At 43.1% G+C, this 26,422-nt stretch overlaps 1 protein-coding gene across 2 annotated transcripts in view; it reads right to left on the minus strand.

Moving 5' to 3' along the window:
- Positions 1 to 1,543: 1,543 nt before the first annotated feature.
- Positions 1,544 to 26,422, minus strand: part of WDR59 (WD repeat domain 59) — a 151,611-nt gene continuing 126,732 nt past the window's right edge. The window contains exon 27 of one of the 2 annotated variants that reach the window (XM_054534137.2): positions 1,544 to 1,569. In XM_054534137.2, the coding sequence (XP_054390112.1) occupies positions 1,559 to 1,569 (11 nt within the window). In that variant the 3' untranslated portion in view covers positions 1,544 to 1,558. Of the gene's footprint in view, positions 1,570 to 20,929; positions 21,441 to 26,422 lie in introns of those variants that run through there. The other variant, XM_054534136.2, reaches the window with a different exon arrangement.

Raw genomic sequence — 26,422 nt, forward strand, 5'->3', positions numbered from 1 at the left:
ACTACAAAGTACTTTTCCACTCCCAAGATCACACAGCCTTCCAAATGAAATATTTAAAAAAAAATCAGAGTCTGTGAGAAAAAAGAATATCTATATATATACACAAATATATATATACACAAATATATATATTTACATATATACACAAATATATATATTTACATATATATTTACATATATATTTACATATATACAAATATATATATTTACATATATAAAGACATATATGTATATATGTACATATATGTGTATATATGTACATATGTACATATATGTATATGTGTATATATGTACATATGTACATATATGTATATATGTATATATGTACATATATGTGTATATGTATATATGTACATGTGTATGTGTATATGTACATGTATACATGTATATGTACATGTATATGTATGTGTATATGTACATGTATACATGTATATGTATGTGTATATGTACACGTATACATGTATATGTACATGTATATGTATGTGTATATGTACATGTATACGTGTATATATATGTATATATATGTGTGTGTGTATATATATATATACAAATATATATATATTTACATTTAGGTATTTCCAGAGATTTTTATTTCAGATATAATAGAAACTCATGTTTTCGTATAACATATGGACTGATCAACAATAAGAATGGGCTAAATGAGCTAAGGTAAAAGGAATCTTTAGATTAGTCTGTGACTTTAGATTGGAAATGTGTTAATAGAAAAGGGAGTGATATAGGATACTTTAAACAATATCTTTGCCTGAAAGCCCAAGGCCTGTTCTAAGTCAGTGGATGTCAGTTTTTTGTATCACTTAGTGAACAATGACTGTAAGATATTTTTGCGTTTGTGGTACACAGATGTCACAATCAATTTGTTGCATCACAGCATTTTTGTAAATGTTTTCCTATGATCTTTCACCTATAGAGATGTGAAGAAATAGAAGGAGTAGAGGCAGGCAGTTGAAGGGTGAACGAGACAGTCGCCTGCAGATGCCCAACAGCAGCCAAGTCACATGTTGTCTACTCTTGACCTAGTCAGACGGTGGAAAAGCAGTGCCGATTATAGCCCTGGCCTTTCAACTGAAAACTTGTAATGAGAGACACTTGCTTCGTTTCTCAGTGGCCATTTCTTTACCTGAAAAGAATACCAATAGGGATGAGAAACTTAGCAAGGGGACACTCTTCACGTTTTGTTAGAAGTTCTGAGTTCAGTTTGTCAACACTGCAGGATGGCGGCTGATGGGTGGATGCCTCAACATAAGGAGAGTGCAGGATTCAGCTCACTCTTAACAGGCAGCAGGAAGAAACCCAAGTTGGGGGTAGGGGGAGAGTTGCTGAATTCCTTCTACTGAAATCTGAAAAGCAAAATTGGTAAGAATGACATTTGAAAGATCATTGGAATGTATGATGCGCTGGGTCGAGAAATTTACAATAAACTCCAGTTTGAAGATGTGGCGTCAAGAACCACACACTGAGAATGGATCACGCTGGTCCGCCTCCAGTTTGTTGAATCCAGGTTCCTGTGTTCCGGCTGCCTTTGGCCAGTAGCCCTGAGTCACCCTTTATCTGTCAAAGAATAAACAGGTTTTCTTCATTCAATGAGCAAATAAACTATTGTTTCCTTGCAATTTATATCTTGAATTGTGAAGAACATTTGTCCTGTAGAGTCTTCTATATTCTAGACCTTTTTGGTTGCATCCCTACACACTTCCTGTGAACTGGTGTTTACAGTACAAGCCCGAGACACTCACTCAGCTCTGCTTAAGTGGATTCATGAATTTGCAATCCTAGAAAGGCATAAAAAATAAGCATAGGCTGGGCATGGTGACTCACGCCTATAATCCCAACACTTTGGGAGGCCGAGGCAGGAAGATCACTTGAGCTCTGGAGTTCGAGACCAGCCTGGGCAACATAGCAAGACCCTGTCTCTAAAAAATAAAAATTTAAAAATTTTAAAAATAAAAAACAAAAAAAAAAAGAAATAAGCATATAGGTGACAAAGAAAATAAGTTTTAACACAAACTATATCAATCCTGGTGTGAAAAGTTGTGTAATCATTGTGTTTCTTTTTATATGCTTTCTTCAGTTTTCAGTGGTTTGAAACATTTCAGGCAATCTGACATACTAGAGAATTTAACATACAATTTTAATTGTAATCCTTAGGAAGCTCTAGCTATTTAAGCGTGCAATCAACGTTTAAATGCTAAAGAGTCCTGACTTTCTAAATAGATAAGTTTGATTTTCAACATCTAGAAACACTTTAAGATTTTGATCTTACTAAAGGTATATTTTGATTAATGTATATTTGACTTATAAGACTTATCTAAATCCCTGTCAAGATTTTATTCTTCAATATGTAAGGCTGTCTCTTAGGTGCCTGCAAAATTCAGATTTAAAGAAAGAGCTGAACTTTCCTATGTGAACTGCAGGGTAAGTTCTTCTTTTAGAAGAATATACAATATTGAGTGTAGGAGTGAAAGCCTTAGAGTATCATCATTCCACAAACGCTAAGAAAGTAATGATTCTAGACCATCAGCTGCCAAAACCATCAGGTGAAAAGCCAAGGGGACACACTCACAACAGATGCATCTGGCTAAAAATATATATATATTTATTTATTATTTTTTGAGACAGAGTCTCGCTCTGTCACCCAGACTGGAGTGCAGCGGCGCAATCTTGGCTCACTGTGGCCTCTGCCTCCTGGGTTCAAGCAATTCTCCTGCCTCAGCCTCCCAAGTAGCTGGAATTACAGACATGCACCACCACACCTGGCTAACTTTTGTATTTTTAGTAGAGACAGGGTTTCACCATGTTGGCCAGGCTGGTGTCGAACTCCTGACCTCAAGGGATCCACCCGCCTCGGCCTCCCGAAGTGCTGGGATTACAGGCGTGAGCCACTGCGCCCAGCCCATCTGGCTGATATTAATAAAACCTGAATCCATTCATCTCCGCATCACATCACATCACAAACAGAGGAACAGCCAGACATTCGTCTCCTGCTGGAAGTACACAATACCACCTAGAACACAGTCCTGCCAAAAAACCACTCCTGAGTGTGATCACTTCTCTAGGTTAAAGTTGTCAAATGTAGCAAATAAAAATGTAGAATGATTAAAAAAAAAATACAGGGGCTAAGCGCAGGGGCTCATGCCTATAATCCCAGCACTTTGGGAGGCTAAGGTGGGCATATTGCTTGAGCTTAGGAGTTCAAGACCAGCCTAGGCAACATGGCGAAACCCCTGTCTCTACAAAAAATACAAAAATTAGCCAAGCATGGTGGCTTGTGCCTGTAATCCCAGCTACCTGGGAGGCTGAAATGGGAGGATCACTTGAGCCCAGGAGGTTGAGGCTGCAGTGAGCTGAGATTGCATCACTGCACTGCAGCCTGGGTGACAAAGTGAGACCCTGTCTCAAAAGAAAAAAATACAGGATGCCTAAATATTACAGGGGGCACACTTACACTAATAAAATTATTCATTGTTTAGCTGAAATTCAAATTTAACTGGGCAGGCTGAATTTTATCTGGAAAATGTACTCTAAATCTAAACACCAGTTCACAGGAAATACATAGAGACACAGCCAGAAAAGTCTAAAATGTAGAAAACTCTACAGGACAAATGTTCTTCAAAAAATAAATTGCAAGGAAACAATAGTTTATTTGCTCACTGAAAGAAAAAAATACCCTATTTGTTCTTTGACAAATAAATTGCAGGAATGAAAGAGGGAGAAAAATCTATAGATTCTTTAGATTAAAAGGGACTTGGGCCAGGCACGGTGGCTCGCCCCTATAATCCCAGCATGCTGGGAGGCCAGGGTGAGGTGGGCAGATCACTTGAGGTCAGGAATTCCAGACCAGCCTGGCCAACATGGCGAAACCCTGTCTCTACTTACAAAAATTAGCCTGGTGTGGTGGCATGCACCTGTAGTGTCAGCTACTCGGGAGGCTAAGGCATAAGAATTGCTTGAACCCGGGAGGCAGAGGTTGAGCCAAGGTCACTCTACCACACTCCAGCCTGGGCAACACCGTGAGAGGAGAGGAGAGGAAAAGAGAGGGGAGGGGAGGGGAGGAGAGGGGAGGAAAGAAAGGAAGAAAAGGAAGAAAGAAACAAAAGAAAGTAAGGAAAGGAAAGAAAAGAAAGGAAGGAAGGGAAAAAAAGAAAAGGAAGAAAAGAAAGAAAAAGAAAAAAGAGAAAAGAAAGAAAAGAAAAGAAAGAAAAGGAAAGAAAGAAGACTTGAGAGGCATAGCAATAAATTTAATGTGTGGACTTTATTTGGACTTAATAAACATTTATGATACAATTAGGAAATTTGAAGACCAATAGAATATTTAGGAGTTATTGTTAAAAATTTTAAATACCATGATTGTGTTTTACAAAAGAATTTCTGTCTCTTAAATATACACCCTGAAGTATTATGAATGAAATGATTACAGTGCCTGAGATTTGCTTCAAAACAATCCTGTGGCAAGGTGCGAGGGGAAGAGAACAGAGATGAAACAAGATTAGCCGTTGCTGCTGGGCACTGTGGCTCACACCTCTAATTCCAGCTCTTTGGGAGGATTGCTGGAGCCCAGGATTTCAAGGCCAACCTGGGCAACATAGTAAGACCCTATCCGTACCAAAAAATTTAAAAATAAACCGGGCATGCTGGCACGTGCCTGTAGTCTCAGCTTCGAGGCTAATCATGCCACTGCGACCCAGCCTGGACAACAGAGTGAGACTTCATCTCCAAAAAAAGATTAGCAAGTGTTGATAATTTCTGAAGCTGGGGGAGAAGTACGTGGGTTCACTATATTAGCCTATCTTTGCACATATGTTAAAAATTTTTAGAAGTTTTTAAAAGGGGGGTTAAGAAAAACTAAGATTTTAAAAGTTTTTAAAAGGGGGGTTAAGAAAAACTAAGATTTAACTGTATAACTTAATAAATTGAATATTAAGACATCATCTGTAAGTTTGCGTGCCTTCATAATTGAAATAAATGAAAATTTAAATTAGAATTCACTGAAAAAAAAAATGCCATTTTTCCAATCTGTTTACAGACCACTTGAATCTACCCAGTGATTCCTCTGGAAACCTGGGGGCGTGTGAGGACACCGCCCTACAGAAAGTGAAGCACGGCCAGAGCTGCCTGGAGCCCTGCCTGCGCCAGCTCGTCTCCTGCCTTGAGTCCTTTGCGGTGGGAAGCAGGAAACTGTTGTACCAACTTATGCTTCGGTGTTTTGTTTCCTTTCTTTCTCCTAAAATCATGGATTTTCTGGTTTTGTAATGTCAGGTCTTTATTTCGTAATTCAGCTTTAAGACAGGTTGTGGATTTTTTTTTTTTTTTTTTTTTTTTTGAGACGGAGTCTTGCTCTGTCGCCCAGGCTGCAGTGCAGTGGTGTGATCTTGGCTCACTGCAAGCTCTCCCTCCCGGGGTCAAGCGATTCTCCTGCCTCAGTCTCCTGAGTAGCTAGAATAACAGGCACCTGCCACCACGCCCAGCTAATTTTTGTATTTTTAGCAGAGACAGGGTTTCGCCATGGTGGCCAGGCTGTTCTTGAACTCCTGACCTCAGGTGATCCACCCACCTCGTCCTCCCAAGTGCTGGGATTACAGGCGGGAGCCACTGCGCCCAGCCTGGTTTGTGGATTTTTAAATTTCAGAACCAGGAAGACAGCGCTTCCAGCAACCCGTTTGCGCTCCCCAACTCTGTCACACCCCCCTTACCGACATTTGCGCGGGTGACCACAGCCTACGGGTCGTACCAGGACGCCAACATTCCCTTTCCTAGGACTTCTGGGGCCAGGTTCTGCCGAGCAGGTGGGTCTCTTTGGTTCTCTGATTCTAGATTCTGAGAGGGAGCAGCTGAGAATGTCATAGATTCTGTATAAACATCTTCATCAGAAAATGTTTGCTTTTACTCCGGAGAACTCAAACGAGACTTTCATAGTAGCGTGGCAGGGTCTGAGGTCCAGTCGGTGTCTGTGGACTCATCCTAAGAGTGTGCACCAGAATGGGGGTCTTAACTTTCTTCATTCTGATGAGCTTGGATTTGAGTCTTTACTCAGAGCCCCGATTCTTAGCAGGGGACAGTCCCCTGGTAGGGAGGCTTAGAGTCCCGCTGATGACTCTGCCCAGGCCACATACATCCTCTCTCTGGACCCTGGAGTGCCGACCTTTGTTCCTGGTAAGGGTCACTGCAGTCATGAGTCTTGCAGCTTATGAAAATGTGTCTTACCCTCAGGTATACAGAGAGAGAAGAAAGATTGGCCAGTCCTGCCTCAGGATTTCCCACGTCCAGCTTGTTGACACCGATGGCTCACGTGATGTCTCCTCCTTTAGGTTACCTGGTGTATTTCACAAGGCCCATGACGATGCATCGGGCGGTGTCTCCCACAGAGCCTACTCCGAGGTGAGTCTGGGAGATGCAGAAGCCGTTCTACGTTCCTGGGGCCAGAAGTGGCCAGAGATCTGGGAAGGACCACTGAGTTTGTCTTTGGACAATGCGTTTTAGTTCTTCAGTAAACTCCCATTATAAGATTTGAGAAAGATGGAAGTTTATTATAAAAAAGCTGAAATTTCTGCTCTAAGGTTTCTATCAAACCATTTGAAGTAGCTTGACAAAAGCTATTGTCAAAACAAGGCAAATTCTTTTTAAATGTGCTTTTCTCCTATTTTTTGTTTGTTTGAGATACGGTCTCACTCTGTTGCCCAGGCTGGAGTGCAGTGGCACAATCACGACTCACCGCAGCCTTGAATTCCTTGGGCTCGGGTGAGTTTTAAATGTGCCTTTTTAAAAAAAAAAAAAAAATGTGCTTTTCTGCTTTTTTTTGTTTGTGATAGGGTCTCACTCTGCTGCCCAGGCTGGAGTGTGGTGGCACAGTCACGGCTTACTGCAGCCTCCAACTCCTTGGGCTCAGGTGATCCTCCCACCTCAGCCTCCTGAGTGACTGGGACTACAGGTGTGCACCACCATGCCCAGCTAATTTCTTTTCTTTTCTTTTCTTTTTCTTTTTTGTAGAGACAGGGTTTCGCCATGTTGCCCAGGCTGTCCTATTGTTAAAGTATTATTTATTTTTTAAAATTATTTTAATGTTATTATTTAATTTAATTAATATTAAATACAACCAAAAAAATAACAGAATGATCATCTGTAGTTCCATAACACTAATATGCCACTTCTAACCTTACCAAGACATGTAATTTTTAAAAATTACATAAGTAGGCGAGGCCCAGTGGCTCATGCCTTTAATCCCAGCACCTTGGGAGGCTGAGGCAGGCGGATAGCCTGAGGTCAGGAGTTTGAGACCAGTCTAGCCAACATTGTGAAATACTACTAAAAATACAAAAAATTAGCCAGACGTAGTGGCAGGCACCTGTAATCCCAGCTACTCGGGAGGCTGAGGCAGGGGAATTACTTGAACCTGGGAGGCGGAGGTTGCAGTGAGCCGAGATCGCGCCATTGCACTCCAGCCTGGGTGATAGAGTAAGACTCTGTCTAGAAAAAAAAAAAAAAAAAAATTAAGAAGTATGTTGGGAAAACTTAAACAATGAGGACGTTTTAAATTACAATGTGAAAGCCCTTCTTTTCCTTTTCCATGTCTCTGAGAGAGCCATGTTTAATAACGGAACATATTTCTGTCCAGTTGTCATTAATTTTCTGTGCTTTATTTTCTTTCTTTGTTTTTTTACAGATAATCTAGTGCAGCAGATAGGAGGGTGGACTTCAGAGCCAGACTGCTGGGTCCAAATTTTGGCCCTGTCATTTTATGACCTTGAGCAAGTTATCTCAACTTCAGCTTCAGTTTCTTCAACAGTAACATGGGGATGATCATAGCACCTACCACCTGCAGTTGCTGGGAAGATTAAGTTCCTCTAAAAACATTTGAAAGGCCGGGTGCAGTGGCTCACACCTGTAATCCCAGCATTTTGGGAGGCCGAGGTGTGAGGATCACTTGAGGTCAGGAGTTCAAGACCAGCCTGGCCAACATGGTGAAACCTGTCTCTATTAAACATAACAAAAAAAGTAGCCGAGTGTGGTGGCACATGCCTGTAATCCAGGAGGCCGAGGCAGGAGAATCGCCTGAACCCAGGAGGCAGAGGTTGCAGTGAGCTGAGATCGTGCCACTGCAGTCCAGCCTGAGTGACGGAGTGAGACTCTGCCTCAAAAATAAATAAATAAATAAATAATAAAATAAAAATAAGAAAAGCATTTAAAACACCACCTGGCACATTGGAAGTCCTCTATGTTTCCTGTTTCGATTACTGGTTTTTAAAACTTTAGGGTTATACAGTAGACTTCTGGTTCTGCAGTCTGGTGACCAAGATATAATAACTTGCAGACCTCCCTGCTGCAAACCCCTGAAGGTGCTGGACACAGTATAATCAGCATAGTTGTGAAGCATGAGCTAACAAGAAAGAAAGGGGACTGAGTGAGGTGTGTGAGCAGACACTGCTGCTTTGCCGAGAAGTGGCCAGTCTCTGCAGTAACCTGGGCAGATGACACCTGGGTCCCATGAGAACTGGGGTTCAGTACTAGGGAACACCTGCATCACTCCCAACTCCTTATTGGAGTAGAAAACAGTCCACTTTTCTCAAAGGGAAACAATATCTATATCTGGACTTTGGATTAGAGGGAAAATTGTTCCTATTAGAATGTTTTTCAACTGACAGTCCTTTACTGAGGTATAGTTGACAATACACAAATCTGAAGATTATAGCTCGGTGACCAACACTCATATTAAGATATAGAACATTGTCCTCACCCCTAAAGGTTCCCAGTCCCTTTTCCCCAGCCCTTCAGCACCCAGAGGACACCACTATCTTGACTTGTCATCATAGTTTAGTTTTGCCTGTTCTTGAACTTCATCGAACTGGAATCGTGCAGCATGGCCTGTTTTATGTCTGGCTTACTTTGCTCAACTTCATGTTATTGACATTGATCCAAATTGCTGCAAGTGTCAGTATGTCCATCGTACGAATATAACACAGTTTATTCATTGTCTTATTGATAGATATTTGCATCATTTCCAGTTTTTGGCTGTCATGGGCAAACCTGGACACATATGTTCATAAAAAGACTTGTATATTAATTCCTACACCTGACAAGAATTCCTCAGTCATTGGATAGGTGTATGTTTGAGAAATTACCAAAAGGTTTGTGCCCAGCAGTTGTGCCATTTACCCTGTCACCAGCAATGTTTCAGAGCACTGGTTGCTGCACGTTCTCTGCAAAACGTGGTACTGCCAATCTTTTTACACTTGATCTTGGCCAAATGGCCGAGAAGAGATTGCTAATCTTTTCAAGTTTAGCCACTGTGGTGATGAGAGAAAGAGCATGCAAACTGGAAGCAGCAGTGTGTTTATAACCCAATCTCAGAAGTGAGATGGTATCACTTCCCCCATATTGTATTACTGACAGGGATCAAAACAAAAGAATACAGACACTCGACCCAAACATATACTTGTACACCAGTGCTCACAGCAGCTTTATTCCCAATAGCCAAAAGGTGGGAACAGCTCAAGTGTCCATCAACAGATGAATCAACAAACAGAATGTGGTGTATCCATGCAATGGAATATGATTCCTCCACATAAAGGAATGAGGTTCTGATACACGCTACCACATGGATGCACCTGCAAAGCCTCATGCTGAGTGAAATAAGCTACACACAAAAGGACAAATATTATGATTTCACCAGGTATAGGAAAGAACTCCGAACAGGCAAATTCATAAACACAGAAAGTAGAGGTTACCAAGGGCCGGGCAGTGCAGAGAGTGGGGCATTCTTATTGAATGGGTATGAGGTTTCTGTTTGGGAAGATACAGTCCCGGATTTGGATAGTGGTGATGATTGCACAGCATCATCAATGTACTTAATGCCACTGAACTGTACATTTTAAAATGGTAAAAATGGGGGAAAATGTTTAAAATGGTAAATGTTTATGTTATATATATTTTACCACAATTTAAAAAAAAAGCATCTATTCACAAAGCGGGTCTGTGCTGTGTACTAATTAAGGTCCACTTGATAACAAATGCTCTTTTTATAATTAATTTTTAAATTCGTTTTTCTTTATATTTATTTTGTTTTTACCACAATAATGCCTAAGAAATGCTTTTTTTTTTTTTTTTTTTTCTTTTTAATTGGCTTCCTCAAATGCTGGGGAGCAAATGCCAACTCCTTTTTCCAGAACGCCTGTGCTCTCTTTGCCTGTGAACAGTAACAACAAATGCTTATATCTGGTCTCTTGGATGTCAACTTGGAAAAGCTAAATGATTTTTCAAAATTGTTACCAAGGCTTTCTTGTGGTTGCCTAAGAAATTCTCATAAGCTCGAAACAATCATTTCTGAAATCTTAGAACCAGGAGATAAAAATCACGATACATTTGCCAAAGTCTACCCCGAGGTTTTTGCTGTAACTCGGCTACTAGTCATTCAAGGCATAAAGGGAAAGCAGGGGGGAGGTTCGAGCCCTCAGCCACAGGTCCACTGTGTGTGCATGTCAGTTACACTACCAGGGAAACAAGAAACGAGTATCCTACACAAGGGAGAAAAAAGTTTGTACAGCTTTTATCGTAAAGGAAAACTTAAACCTTAAAGGTTAAAACTTAAACCAGGCTGGGCGCAGTGGCCCATGTCTGTAATCCCAACACTTTGGGAGGCCGAGGCAGGTAGATCACTTGAGGTCAGGAGCTCGAGACCAGCCTGGCCAACATGGAGATACCTCATCTCTACTAAAAATACAAAAATTAACCGGATGTGGTGGCGCATGCCCGCAGTCCCAGCTACTTGGGAGGCTGAGGCAGAAGGATCACTTAAACCCCAGAGGCAGAGGTTGCAGTGAGCTGAGACTGCCCCACCGCACTCCAGCCTGGGCGACAGAGCAAGACTCCATTTCAAAAAATAATAATAACTGAAATCAAACATCGTGATTGTCTAATCCAGATGGAGAGGCCTTACATTACAGTAGGCAGATTAGAGGTGGTGAGTGATATAAGTGGTGAAGGGTGGGCTTCCAGGAGCTGCTCAAATTTGTGGGGCCTGGAAACCACACACAGGAAGCCCCAAGAAAGCTCCTCTAAGCACAAGGGGCATTGGTCGTCTGCTGTGTCAGACTGCCACGTGGCCAGTGGGTCACCAGCACACCACAGGGTCCATTCACAGGTGGGTCCCCAGCCAATGGGCGGGAGCGGGAAAGAGGGGTCCATGCCAAGGCCAACCTAGGTTTTCAGAATGAAAGAAGAATGGGTTCGTTCGGGAATCTGACCATGTGCCTCTGACTCCAGCTCTGCCAAACACTAGGCACCACTCTTAACTAGGTCTCAGTTTCCTCATTTGTAAATGTGGGAAGAAAATACCCCCCGTTCAGCGTTGCTATAAGGATGAAAGGTAATGAACTATTTATAAAGTGCCTGTTGTTTGGGGTGCTCAGATGAATGGGGGCCACCATGCTGAAGTCTGCCTTTGTTATTTAAAATAGTTTTAATGATATGCTCTATGGGAACTCTGTCCTTTCTGCTCAACTTGCAGTGAACCTAAAACTGCTCTAAAACATAGTCTATTTTTTAGAAAAGCAAGGTTCCCTTTGAGCATCACTGCCAACTTTGGTCTTCCTGCTGCTCTGAGGTAACCAGTTATCGGTTTGGTGTGTCCTTCCAGAATATTCTCTATGTATTTACAGATATATACATGTACCATAGCAGACATAACGCATCATTTCGTGTTTTGTTTTGTTTTTTGAGATGGAGTCTCTCTCTGTTGCCCAGGCTGGAGTGCAGTAGCGCAGTCCCTGCTCACTGCAACCTCTGCCTCCCGGGTTTGAGCAATTTTCCTGCCTCAGCCTCCCGAGTAGCTGGGACTACAGGCATGTGCCACCATGCCTGGCTAATTTTTTTGTATTTTTAGTAGAGATGGGGTTTGCCATGTTGGTCAGGTTGGTCTCAAACTCCTGACCTCAAGTGATCAGCCCGCCTCGGCCTCCCAAAGTTCTGAGATTACAGGCGTGAGCCACCACGCCTGGCCCATTTTGCATATTTCTGTGTGCTTGTTGATACGGTTTGGCTGTGTGTCCCCATCCAAATCTCATGTTGACTTGTAATCCCCAGTGCTGGGGGAGGGACCTGGTGGGAGGTGATTGGATCATGGAGGCAGATTTCCCCCTTGCTGTTCTCGTGACAGTGAGTGGGGAGAGAGAGAGCGAAGTGGAGTGGGGGAGGGTGTTACACACTTTTAAACAACCACATCTTTGCTCTTTCTCTCCTGACACCACATGAAGACATGCCTTGCTTCCCCTTTGCTTCTCACCATGATTGTAAGTTTCCTGAGGCCTCTCCAGCCATGCAGAACTGTGAGCCGATTAAAACTCTTTACAAATTACCCAGTCTCAGTCATGTCTTACAGCAGGGTGAGAACAGACTAATACACTCATCTCGATCTCCTTTCTTGCTGTCATCTGACTGTTCTATGAATCTTGATTAAAAGTATGTGATCGTTAAGATACTGACTTATACATCATTTGTTGGAAGGAAGAAAAAAAAGAAGCAAGAGAGGAAGAGACGAAAAGATAAAAACTGGGTTTGTTACTTTGAAAGTGGAGTTGGCCTGACAAAATTAGTCATAATTGCGGGTGAGACAGAGGAAGGCAGCCCTGACACCCTTGGCTGTGTGTTGCTGTTCTGCTGGTGAGCACACACAATTTCACACAGCGTCTGCATCAGACAAGGATCTCCACGATGGTGACGGATCAAGACAAAAATCAAGACCACTTGGTTATGGTGTTTGAACACAGACAAAACCTGAACATTTTCGAAGCCACAAATACCAACCATTGCCCCGACTTCTCCCAGCCAGTATGAGGGATGGCTACTTCTTTACCAATTGCAGCTATAGCCTCACTCTCATCTACCCTTCCTATAATTAAGCTTTAGTAAGATATCCAATCATAGAATTATCCTTGCTTCCAACAGCAACATCTAACCCTGAGCAAATCTCCACTTCCATAAACCCACCCCCAAATCACCAGCCAGAAGTGCAAATCCTGTAATAAGGCCCTTAGAGCACTTTCTTTCTGAAATGCCCCAGGTTTCCATGGTGCAAGGTTTTCCTTCTCTGAAATGAGCAATAAACCCAACTTGCTTAACCGCAGGTGTGTTCCTGCTGGTCTTCAGCTGGAGGTATTCACAGGGATTTTCTTTAAAACTTGAAAAACAATGGATCCGGTGGCTCACACCTGTAATCCCAGCACTTTGGGAGGCCGAGACAGGTGGGTCACCTGAGGTCGGGGGTTCAAGACCAGCCTGGCCAACATGCTGAAACCCTATCTCTACTAAAAATACAAAAATTAGCTGGACATGGTGGTACGTGCTTGTAATCCCAGCTAATCGGGAGGTTGAGGCAGGAGAATCGCTTGAACCCAGGAGGCGGAGATTGCAGTGAGCTGAGATTGTGCCACTGCACTCCAGCCTGGATGACAGAGCAAGACTCCATCTCAAAAAAAAAAAAAAAAAAAAAAAGAAATCAAAGAAAAACAATGGATCCTGCCCTAAATACTCATAGGCCAACCCTCATTAATAACTGCTTCCCACAGTGGATTTAATGACCACCTTCCCGATACCCATTTCCCATTTCTCTTGGTAACCACCACTAAACCCACTTTTCAAGTAACCCCTCCCAATCAGCCTACCTGTCCAACAAGTTGACTTCCAGGAGCCCCCAAGACCCAGGCACTCAGAGATGAAGCCAGAGTAGATCTTTCACAGGGCCCAGGAAACTTCCAGGCCCACCTGCAGGGCCCCAAGCTGACTGGCAAGCACTTAAACCTTGCTGGTGGGCGGCCCAAGGCTTCACTACACCTGTCAGCCCCTAGACCTCAGCAGCCGATTGGTATAGGAAAAGCAGATGGATGGACTGGAATTGTGAATGGGATTATTTTTCCATGATTTAAAATGTGTATATGTGCAGAATTTTGGTTTTTTAAAGAAAAACTACTAACATAAATTTAAGTTCTTTGTCATGTCTTTTTTTACTTAATATATTATCATTATTTGCTCCAAATTATTCCAAATCCCTTGCACTCAAATCTCTCAGAACTGACTTCAGCTGGCCTGTTTGAGTTATTAACAAAACCTCTCTTCCCTTTTACTCTCTGCAATCAGCTTTTGAGACTATTTAGAAGAAAAGTCAAGTTCTCTTGGGTGACACTATTATTCCCATGGACTATGTAATAGTCACAATGCCAAAACTCTTTAGGGAGGGACTTTTCAAATATAATTTTAATTTTCACTATCTATTAAGTAAGCTATTAACCTTAATGTCAGGCTGATGACTTCTGGCCATATTGGCATAACATTTGAAATGTCAAACACACCCATAAAAGCTGCCTCGTAATAAATCTGTTGATAAGCACACATTCTTTGGGTGTGTGCTTTATTTGACCCATATAAACATTTGGCTCCAGGTGTAGCCATCCCTATTAAAACAAAGTGGAGGAATGAATGAAAGTGGTTTGCACCCAACAATGGGTGCTGAGTGCTGCCTCCAATACGTGTCATTCTCAAGAAAAAAAAAAGAAAAGACTGGCCGGGCGCGGTGGCTCAAGCCTGTAATCGCAGCACTTTGGGAGGCCGAGGCGGGCAGATCATGAGGTCAGGAGAACGAGACCATCCTGGCTAACACGGTGAAACCCTGTCTCTACTAAAAATACAAAAAAATTAGCTGGGCGCGGTGGCGGGCACCTGTAGTCCCAGCTACTGGGAAGCTGAGGCAGGAGAATGGCGTGAACCTGGGAGGCGGATCTTGCAGTGAGCGGAGATTGCGCCACTGCACTCCAGCCTGGGCTGGAGTCTCAAAAAAAAAAAAAAAAGAAAAGATTAATAATAAAATACATGTCATTCTTCTTAGCCATGCACTGAGCAGCCTGCAAAAACTTCCCTTTTTATATTTAAAAAAGTTTTGTTTTGGGTTTTTGTGGCAAGAAAACCTTACAATATTTAACTAGCTTTTGTTCTGTTTAGTTTTTGTTTTAAGACAAGGTCTCACTCTTTCACTCTGTCACCCAGGCTGGAGTGCAGTGGTGCAATCATAGCTCATTGCAGTCTCAACCTCCTGGGCTCAAGGGATCCTCCCGCCTCAGCCTCCCAAAGTGTCAACTAGCTTTTGTTTACATGTAAAAACTCAAAGAAACATTAAAAAATCAAACAGGGCCAGGCGCAGTGGCTCATGCCTGTAATCTCAGCACTTAGGAGGCCGAGGCAGGTGGATGGCTTGAACTCAGGAGTTCAAGACCAGCGTGGGCAACATGGTGAAACCACGTCTCTATAAAAAATACAAAAAAATTAGCTGGGTGTGGTGGTATGTGCCTGTAGTCCCAGCTACTTAGGGGGCTGAGGCAGAAGGATTGCTTGAACCCGGGAGGTCGAGGCTGCAGTGAGCCGAGATTGTGCCACTGCACTCCAGCCTAGGTGACAAAGTGAGACCCTGTCTCAAAAAAAGTAAATAAATAAAATCAAACAGTACAAAACATTAAAAATATAAAAGTAAAATTCTGTTCCCACCCCAACTCCCTCAGGCCGATTCGCCAGAGAAAATTCTCATTAACAATGTGGCCTTCCAGAAATTATCTATGTATTTATAAATGTTTCTTCATCAATTTATAAATACATTTAGAAATGTACATTTATATATAATTGATATATATTTATATATCAATTATATATATTTAAACATTGATATAGTTTATATATATCATTTTTAAGAAACAGAACCACACTGGCCGGGTGCAGTGGCTCACGCCTGTAATCCCAGCACTTCGGGAGGCCAAGGCAGGCAGGTCACAAGGTCAGCAGTTCAAGACCAGCCTGGCCAACATGGTGAAACCCCGTCTCTACTAAAAATACAAAAATTAGCCAGGCGTGTAGGCAGGTGCCTGTAGTCCCAGCTACTCAGGAAGATGAGGCAGGAGAATCACTTGAACCCGGGAAGCAGAGGTTGCAGTGAGCCGAGACCGCGCCATTGCACTCCAGTCTGGGTGACAGAGCAAGACTCCATCTCAAAAAAAAAAAGAAGAAAGAAAGAAATAGAACCACTTTTTTATTATTATTTTTAATTATTATTATACTTTAAGTTCTAGGGTACATGTGCACAACGTGCAGGTTTGTTACATATGTATACATGTGCCATGTTGGTGTGCTGCACCCACTAACTGGTCATTTACATTAGGTATATCTCCTAATGCTATCCCTCCCCCCTCCCCCCACCCCACAACAGGCCCTGGTGTGTGATAGAACCACGTTTTATATGTATTTTGTCTATGTGTTCTTTGAACAATATTTACAGCAGCACATATAATCCGGATCCATGTTTTCCCAGTGTTTTGTAGTATTCCATTGTATGAACATATCCACAATTTCTTTTATCAGTTCCCTGTTGATGAACATGTATTTAGGTTGCTTCCCCTTTTTCTCACTGTAATAAACAAAGTGAAAGTAAACATTCTGGCCAGGTCCAGTGGCTCTCATCTATAATCCTAGCACTTTGGGAGGCTGAGGTGGGAGGATTACTTGAGCCCAGGAGTTCAAGACCAGCCAGGGCAACACAAATGACACGCCCCCATCTTTACAAAAAATAAATTTAAAAAAAGTAGCTGGGCACAGCAGCTCATGTCTGTGGTCTCAGCTACTTGGGAGGCTGAAGTAGGAGGATCGCTTGAGCCCAGGAGTTCAAGGCTGCAATGAGCCATAATCTCGCCACTGCACTCCAGCCTGGGCAGCAGAGTGAGAAAGAAAACCATTCTCATACAAACATTTTTGTGCATTTGCGTAAGCACATCGCTGGGGTCCATTCCCTCTAATGAAGTTGAATGAAAGGACTGAGTATTGAACATTCAGAGCACTGTTGCCAAAGTGTTTTCCAAGAAGGCTTCCCCAATTCACAATGCCATCAGCAGCGTACAACCCTGCATGCTTCCCCACACACTCGCAAACACTGTGTTTTCTCAGCTTTTAATCTTGCCAGCCAGGGAGGCAGGAAGTGCCATGGCCTGTGTACGTGCGTGTGCTTTTAGCCAGTACGCAGTGAGTTCAAGGTTGCTGCCATTTCTGAATACAGGGGCCCAATTAAATAAATGCACATGCAGAGTACTAAGAGGTATAAATGCTGTTTCAAAAGTTTGTCTTTTTTTTTTTTTTTTTTTTTTTTTTTAGAGAGTCTTGCTCTGTCACCCAGGCTGGAGTGCAGTGGCACGATCATAGCTCACTGTAGCATTGATCTCTTAGGCTCAAGCAAACCTCCCGCCTCAGCCTCCCTGAGTAGCCCTGAGGCACGCACCACCACACCTGGCTAATTTTTAAATTTTTTTTGTAGAGACCGAGTCTCACTGTGTTGCCCAGGCTGGTCTCGAACTCCTGGTCTCAAATGATCCTCCTACTTTGTCTTCCCAAAATGTTGGGATTACTGGCGTCAGCCACCATGCCCGGCCTATCCTTATTTCTAAGCATGACTAATTGGCTTTGCAGCCTAAATTGGAAAGATTTTCACGTACTAAGTAGCACTTTTGTGCCACTTTCTGATTACTCCTTGATCTCAAAATGTCAAGCTAAGAATCAAGAGAACCTCAAACTATCATAATTACAATTTTGATTCAATTATTTAGAAAGGCCACCTCATGTACAGGCACGGTGGCTCACACTTGTAATCCTAGCACTTTGGGAGGCTGAGGCAGGAGGATCACTTGAGCCCAAGAGTTCAAGACCAGCCTGGGCAACTTAGTGAGATGCTGACGCCATTAAAAAAAAAAAAGTCAACCGGGCGTGGTTGCTCACACCTATAATCCCAGCACTTTGGGAGTCTGAGGCAGGTGGATCACAAGGTCAGGAGATCGAGACCATCCTGGCTAACACGGTAAAACCCCATTTCTACTAAAAATACAAAAATTAGCCAGGCATGGTGGCACGCACCTGTAGTCCCAGCTACTTGGGAGGCTGAAACTCCCGGTTCAAGGAGAAACACTTGAACCCGGGAGGAGGAGGTTGCAGTAAGCCGAAATTGCACCATCACACTCCAGCCTGGGCGACAGAGCGAGACTGTCTCAAAACAAAAAAAGAAAAAAGTCAGCACAAGTCATTTGAAATCATGGTAATGGTAACAATTCATAGGGGTCACCATATTGTATGTTTATATCAATATTCTCAAGAATATGCTAAATAGAAATCAAGTATAAGTATGGTAAATCTTACACCTTTTCTTTACCTCTAATGAACAGCTTTGGAAGAAGGTAATTACTGTTGTTATGAGAAGTCTTAAAACCCTTACTGGCCAGGCGCGGTGGCTCATGCCTGTAATCCCAGCACTTTGGGAGGCGAAGGTAGGCGGATCACCTGAGGTCAGGAGTTCAAGAACAGCCTGGCCAACATGGTAAAACGCCATCTCTACTAAAAATACAAAAATTAGCTGGGTGTGGTGGTGGGCGCCTGTAATCCCAGCTACTCGGGAGGCTGAGGCAGGAGAATTGCTTGAACCCAGGAGGTGGAGGTTGCAGTGAGCCGAGATCGTGCCATTGCACTCCTGCAAGGGTGACAGAGCGGGTGACAGAGCGAGACTCTGTCAAAAAAAAAAAAAAAAAAACCTACCAATAAACTTTTTATTTTAGAAGATTTTTAGATTTACAGCAAAATTGCAAAGATGTACAGAGTTCCTATATCCCACGCCCAGTTTACCCTATTTATTAATAAATACAGTGATCTCATGTACAGGCACGGTGGCTCACATTTGTAATCCTAGCACTTTGCGAGGCTAGGATTAATATTAATATTGTACATTAGCATGGTACATTTGTCATCATGAATGAACCAATATTGGAACATTATTACTAACTAAGGCTCACACTTTACTCAGATTTCTTTAGTTTTCACCTAATGTCCCTTTTCTGTTCCAGGGTCCCATCCAGGATCCCACATGACATTTCGTTTTCTTCTCTCCCTCCGTAGGTTCCGCCTGGCTGTAAGTTTCTCAGATTTTCCCTGGTTTTGATGATCTTGACAGTTTTGAGGAGTGCCAGTCAAGCATTTTGTAGACTGTCCCTCAGATGGGATTTCTTTCTCACGAGCCTAGCCTTAGGTTCTGGATTTAGAGGAGGATGGCCATAGGGGCAAAATGCCTTCTTCACTGCATCATACCTACTATGATATCATATCATATCATACTACCGACATGACTTTTATCACTGTTGGCGTTGACCTTGATGGCCTGGCTGAGTGAAATACATTTCTAAACTTTCCCTGTTGGCATAAACAAGGATACAGGGCGTGATGAGTTGAGTCCTGATGGTTTCCAACGTAAATCATGGTGGTGAGGTTGTGTATTAAGGGGCAGGAAAGGCACGTTCTTTCCAGGAGGTCCCATCAGGAGAGCAGGAAGAACTCTATGCCAGAGCATAAAAAACTTCAAGGCGCCGGCACGGTGGCTCACGCCTGTAATCCCAACACTTTGGGAGGCCGAGGCGGACAGATCACCTGAGGTTGGGAGTTCGAGACCAGACTGACCAACACGGAGAAACCCCGTCCCTACCAAAAATACAAAATTAGCCAGGCGTGGTGGCACATGCCTGTAATCCCAGCTACTCGAGAGGCTGAGGTAGGAGAGTCGCTTGAACCCGGCAGGCAGAGGTTGCGGTGAGCTGAGATCGTGCCATTGCACTCCAGCCTGGGCAACAAGAGGGAAACTCCGTGTCAAAAAAAACAAAAACAAAAACAAAACAAAACTTCAAAGCATATTAGAAATTTAGAAATGCATTCTTCAAATGTATTGAGATAAGACTATTACCCGCACTTTGCAGAGAAGGAAATTGAGGCATAGTGCCAAACACACCAGCAAGCCGAGATGCAAATCCACATTGTCTGGCCACAGGGTCCAGGCTCTTAATTACTACCCACTGACTCACCAATGCGATCCTTTGTCTTAACTTGCATTACCCTGATTACTGGTGAGAATGGCATCTTTTTCGATTGATTGGCTATTGGACTTCTGTTCAAGACCTCGATTTGGAGAGGTATATAAAGGGGGACCCATGAGGAACAGGTTCAGATTTCCAGAGTCAGAGCTGGCAGAGACCTCGTGGGGGGGCATCGCCTGCTCAGAGTCAGGGCTGGGTAGCATCGCTGGTATCAGCACCTAGAATCATCTCAGAGTATAATTTAGGCAATTAGCCACCTTGGCTAGGATGGCCAGATTTTGCAAATAAAAATGCCAGATATCCATTTAAATTTGAACTTCAGGTTAAGAACAAGTATGTTCCAAATGACATCAGATTTGCCTGAGGATCCTGTATTTTATCTGACAGTACCCGCAGTGGCTGCCTTAGCCTTCAAGCCTGGTTTTCCAGCCTCCCTGGAATTTCTGTGAATTACTCAGTAATTCTTTTTTTTTTTTTTTTCTTTTTTGAGATGGAGTCTTGCTCTGTCACCCAGGCTGGAGTGCAGTGGCATGATCTTGACTGACTGCAACCTCCACCTCCCAGGTTCAAGCAATTCTCCTGCCTCAGCCTCCCAAGTACCTGGGATTACAGGCACACACCACCACACCTGGCTAATTTATTTTTATTTATTTTTAGTAGAGTCAGGGTTTCACCATGTTGGCTAGGCTGGTCTCGAACTCCTGACCTCAAGTAATCCGCCCACCTCAGCCTCCCAAAGTGCTGGGATTACAGGTGCGAGCCACCGTGCCCGGTTCAGTATCTCTTTCATAAATCTCTTTCCTGCTTAACACAGCTGTAGTGGAGATTGTTGTGTGCCACTAAAACCCTTTACACTGTGTCTTTATCAATGTGGAAAAATAAATGAAAGATCTAGAAGGCTGAGTGTTTTAAGAAAAATGGGACAGAACACAATTTTATATACATATATATTTTTTATTATATATTAGTTTTCTTATATATATTAGTGGTATATTTTATTTTAGGTTCAGGGCTACATGTACCGGTTTGCTATTTAGGTAAACTCGTGACTTGTGGGTTTAGCGTACATATTATTTTGTCACCCAGGTACTAAGTGTGGTACCCAATAGCTGGCTTTTATTTTCCTGAACCTCTCCCTCCTCCCACCCTCCACCCTCAAATAAGCCTGTGTCCGTGGTTCCCCTCTTTCTGTCCATGGAGAACACAATTCTCTATGGAAGAGAAAATAATGCAATATGCTTAACATGCTAAGTGCCTGCCTGGAGAATTCTACTTAATGTGGTTATGAAACAAATCATAACACCTGCTTGCTTCATGGACTTACATTACGTGCCCGAACCCTGTAGGTTTTGGAGTTTGTAACACCTGGAATAGTTCTGCATTTTTATTTTATAGATGAGTAATTGGAGATTGACAGAGGTTCTGTGTCTTCTCTCAGTCACACAGCAAAGCTGGAGTGAGCACAAAGGTCTCCACATTCACAGATGCTATTCCCACTGCTCCGAATTCCTAATCCAGAAAATTCGTTCCAATAAGTTTCACGCATACAAAAATGTATCATAAAAGAGCAGGAATCATGTCTAATTAACAAGTGTGCCCCCACAAAGGGTAGCATAATTGCCTGAAACTGAACAGATACTCCTTAAATGGATGGATGGATGGAAAAGTAGAATCAGGCCTTTTAAAAAATAGTCAGTGATTTAAATATTAATTTATTGAGCACCATGAAATTTTTGCCAACCCAAAGTCGACCTTTGAATGATAGGACATAATCAGGCAGGTAAAAGGAAAGGTGGTCAGCTTCTCTCATAAGGATCTTAAAATTTTTATTTTATTTTATTTTTTTGAGATAGGGTCTCACTCCATTGCCCAGGCAGTTCAGTGGTGTGATCCTGGCTCACTGCAACGTTGACCTCCTGGGCTCAAGTGATCCTCCCACCTTAGCCTCCTGAGTAGCTGGGACCACAGGTGTACACCACCATGCCCAGCTGTATTTTTTTTTTTTCTTAGAGACAGGGTCTCCCTATGTTACCCAGGCTGATCTCAAGCTCCAGGGTCAAGCAGTCCTCTCACCTCAGCCTTCCAAAGCGCTGGTATCACAGGCATGAGCCACTGTGCCCGGGTTTCATAAGGATCTTTATAGCTCATTGGTGCACCCTCTTAACCAATGCAAGAATTCCCTCTACAACAGCTTTGACAGACGTTCCCAAGAGAACTCTTCCAGTGAGGGGGAGCTCACTAACTCATTACTGGACAATTTTAAGTCTCCCCTAGTGTAATCTAGATACCCCCAACCCCCTCCCCTGTCCTGCTGAAGTCACCTTTAAGAACTAAGGAAGGCAGTGGGTACAGCACACCAACATGGCACATGTATACATATGTAACAAACCTGCATGTTGTGCACATGTACCCTAAAACTTAAAGTATAATAATAATAAAATTAAAAAAAAAAAAAAGAACTAAGGAAGGCAGATTGTGAGTGTCCTCCTCCAGTATTCCCCGTATTGAGCAGTCTGTCCAGGCAGTCACTTGCCTGCCACCACTGCCTACAGTTCAGTGTCCACATTCATCGTCTTCTCTCTGGGGCCTCTCCGTCCACCATGAATTCCAGTCCTCTTCTGTCACTTTCCCCGCCAAACAACACTGATACACTGTGTCTGGTAGACTTTTCTGAAGGGTTAGTGGTCGTCGACAGTAATTATGGCACCAAACATAGTGGTCGTTTGAGGGTAATTAGGGCACCAAACATAGTGGTCGTTGAGGTTAATTATGGCACCAAACAGGAAATAATTTCAAACTTAATGAGAAAATAGCCATTCCCCACCTTGGCAAATTTTTCACTCCGTGAGTCCTGGACTTTCCCCAGACCTCCTCACGTTTCTTCCTTCCTTCCACGGCTCCCCGGGGAAAGCAAAAATTCTTCCCATCTTACCAGGCAGTAGAATTGGACTTTATTTTTTGTATCTTCCTCCTCTGACTATAGCCAGAGGCAGTTCACCTTGCACAGCCAAAGAGGCTCATTAAGGTTATTTCCCTAAGCGGAAATACTCTCAGGTGAGTTATGTCATAGCCATTATATGTGAAAGTCAGTACTATCGATTGATTCAAGTTATTTTTTTCTGCTACACCTAAACTGAGCTGAAATCTATATCCTTGTAACTTGATTCCATTAATCCTACTTTTGATTTCTGGAACTACAGAATAAATCTAATTTACTTTTAGCCATTAAAAGTCAGCTTTTCAGGCCAGACTTGGTGGCTCATGCCTGCAATTATGGCAGTTTGGGAGGTTGAGGTGGGAGGATTGCTTGAGGCCGGGAGTTTGAGAGCAGCCTGAGCAACGAGGCAAGACCCTGTCTCTACAAAAAATTTAAAAATTAGCCAGGCATGGTGGCACGTGCCTGTAGACCTAGCTACTTGGGAGGATCACTTGAGCCCAGTTTAAGGCTACAGTGAGCTGTGACTGCACCACTGCACTCCAGCCTGGGCAACAAAGTGAGATCCTGTCTCTTAAAAAAAAAAAAAAAAAGTCAGTTTTTCATATCTTCTCTATATCTTCCCTTTACCAGGTTAAAATTTTCCAATTTTGCAGTAATTCTTTTTTTTTGAGATGGAGTCTTGCTCTGTCGCCCAGGCTGGAGTGCAATGGCGTGATCTTGGCTCACTGCAACTTCCACCTCACAGGTTCAAGTGATTCTCCTGCCTTAGCCTCCAGAGTAGCTGGGATTACAGGCGCCTGCCACCAAGCCCAGCTAATTTTTGTATGTTTTAGTAGAGATGGCGTTTCTCCACGTTAGCCAGGCTGGTCTCGAACTCCTGACCTCAGGTGATCCACCCACTTTGGCTTCCCAAAGTGCTGGGATTACAGGCGTGAGCCACCGCACCCGGCCAGTAATTCTTCATTGTATATAGTTTTCAAATTTGTCACCACTTTGCCCATCCTTTGAACTGTCCCTCTAACAACGTCCTCGAATTGAACACACTGATTCACAAGTGGGTTAATAAAGTAGAATAAATGGGGCTATTTTTCTCTCTCCATTCAGTGAATTATGAAATTTCATTGACCTTTTTGATCATAAATGCACACTGTTGCTTCATACCAAGCAGTTCGCTAAAACCTCTGGGTCTTTTTCATGGGAACGCCCTCATCCTGCACTTCTACAGTTATTTCCAACCAACTGGAGACTTTGCATCCATCCTTCATTAAACCTTTTTCTTTTTTTTTGAGACAGAGTCTCGCTCTGTCGCCCAGGCTGGAGTGCAGTGGTGCAATCTTGGCTCACTGCAACCTCTGCCTCCTGGGTTCAAATGATTCTCCTGCCTCAGCTTCCAGAGTAGCTGAGATTACAGGCATGCACCACCATGCCCAGCACATTTTTGTATTTTTAGTAGAGACTGGGTTTCACCATGTTGGCCAGGCTGGTCTCGAACTCCTGACCTCAGGTGATCTACCCACCTAGGCCTCCCAAAGTGCTAGGATTACATGCGTGAGCCACCGCACCCAGCCCCTTTGTAAAAGTTATCTTTTCAGCCTGGATCTACAACCATCATTTGTTGAGATTTTTTTCATCTGGATTCGATGCAATTATCCAGCACATGAATTACCTATCTCAGCTCTCTGGCTTCGACCCATCTTAAATAGAAGGATATGTTGTCTGTGAACTGTCCCCACCATGGTAGCTACACATTCTTGCCGTTAAAGCAATGTGATAGAGCAAAAGAAGTCAGGCTCACCTATAGGAGAGCTGGGTTCCAATCCTAGCTTTGTTGTTCTTCCTGTGAACTACAGCAAAGGTCTCTGAGCTTTATTCTCTCAGAATTGTCAAATGAGCTGTGTCTCTGATAGGGCTGGTTTGAAGGTCAACGGTGAAATACACAGAAAGACATGAACCTGGTTTCAGCTCATTGTTTTTATTCTTTTATCTTTTATTCGTTACTTCAGTTCCACCTTTGAACTCCAATGCTGGACTCTATGTTGTTGGAGTCCCCCTACCACCTTACTGACCAAGCTCCTGGATTTGATGTGACCACATCCATCTTCCTTATTTATATGTGCATTGTAACTGTGTTTCTCATTTTAAAATGTAATTCCAGGCCAGGCGCAGTGGCTCATGCCTGTAATCCCAGCACTTTGGGAGGCCGAGGCAGGCAGATCACCTGAGGTCAGGAGTTCGAGACCAGCCTGACCAACATGGAGAAACCCCGTCTCTAGTAAAAATACAAAAAAATTAGCTGAGCATGGTGGTGTGTGCCTGTAATCCCAGCTACTCTGGAGGCTGAGGCAGGAGAATTGCTTGAACCCGGGAGGTGGAGGTTGCAGTGAGCCGAGATTGCGCCATTGCACTCCAGCCTGGGCAAGAAGAGTGAAACTCTGTCTCAAAAAAAAAAAAAAAAAAAAAGTAATTTCATGTTAATGTGTAGAGCTCTGATTTTAGCAATAATGTGTAAGACACGTTCATGACCAAGAAGGTGAGAGGCAAGATTTCAAACAGCTTTTCTGATGTTATGTTTGTTCAATCATTGCATCAATAAATCCAGAATGAATTATAAGTGAGCTGATCTTTCATTTCACAACTAGAGAAGCGAGTGTAGACTAGACTGAATTAACCCTTAACCTTACCTGCATTTCAGATGGATGACGCGCTCACCTGCACTAGGTCTCTGCTGCCACCTAGTGTTAATAATTTCTCAGCTTTAAAGATGTCAGTGTTCAGGAAGAGACCAATGTTCTAAAAATTACACTCTCAGCTCTAAAAATTACACTCCGAGCTCTTGCAGCCATCTCTTACGGGATCTCCAACTCTTTCAAGGCCTTTTGTGGGAAAAACAAGAAAGAGTGTATCCTCTATTTATACTGCACAAGCAACCAGAAGCTTGGGACAGTTAAAGCTGAAAGAACTTTCAATCCGGAAGCACCCAAGGGGAAGAGAAAATGCCTCCCGAATGGCAATTCAGGCCTATGACAGCAAAGAGCTGAGTTCAGTGAGAAAAGAGCTGCTATTTCTATTTCATTGTTTTTCTCATCCTTTATATTGTATCTTGGATTCACGTAGCAAAATAAAGGCAGTAGTTAGAGATTGTGTTGTAATTTATGTTGCTGTCAGAGAAAAAATATTTATGATAGAAGAAGAGCTTGGTCCTCATGTCTTTCTTTCTTTTCTTTTTTTTTTTTTTTGAGACAGAGTCTCGCTCTGTCACCCAGGCTGCAGTGCAGTGGCTCAATCTCGGCTTAGTGTAACTTCTGCCTCCCAGGTTCAAGTGATTCTTCTGCCTCAGCCTCCCGAGTAGCTGGGATTTCAGGCACACACCACCATGCTCGGCTAATTTTTTTGTATTTTTAGTAGAGATGGGGTTTCGCCATGTTGGCCAGGCAGTCTCAAACTCCTGACCTCGGGCGATCCACCCACCTCGGCCTCCCAAAGTGCTGGGATTACAGGCGTGAGCCACCGCGCCTGGCTGTGGCTGCGGTTTTCTTACGTTTTTCAGTTAGCC

This window comes from Pongo abelii, chromosome 18 (genome assembly GCF_028885655.2).
Source record: "Pongo abelii isolate AG06213 chromosome 18, NHGRI_mPonAbe1-v2.0_pri, whole genome shotgun sequence".
NCBI lineage: Eukaryota > Metazoa > Chordata > Mammalia > Primates > Hominidae > Pongo > Pongo abelii.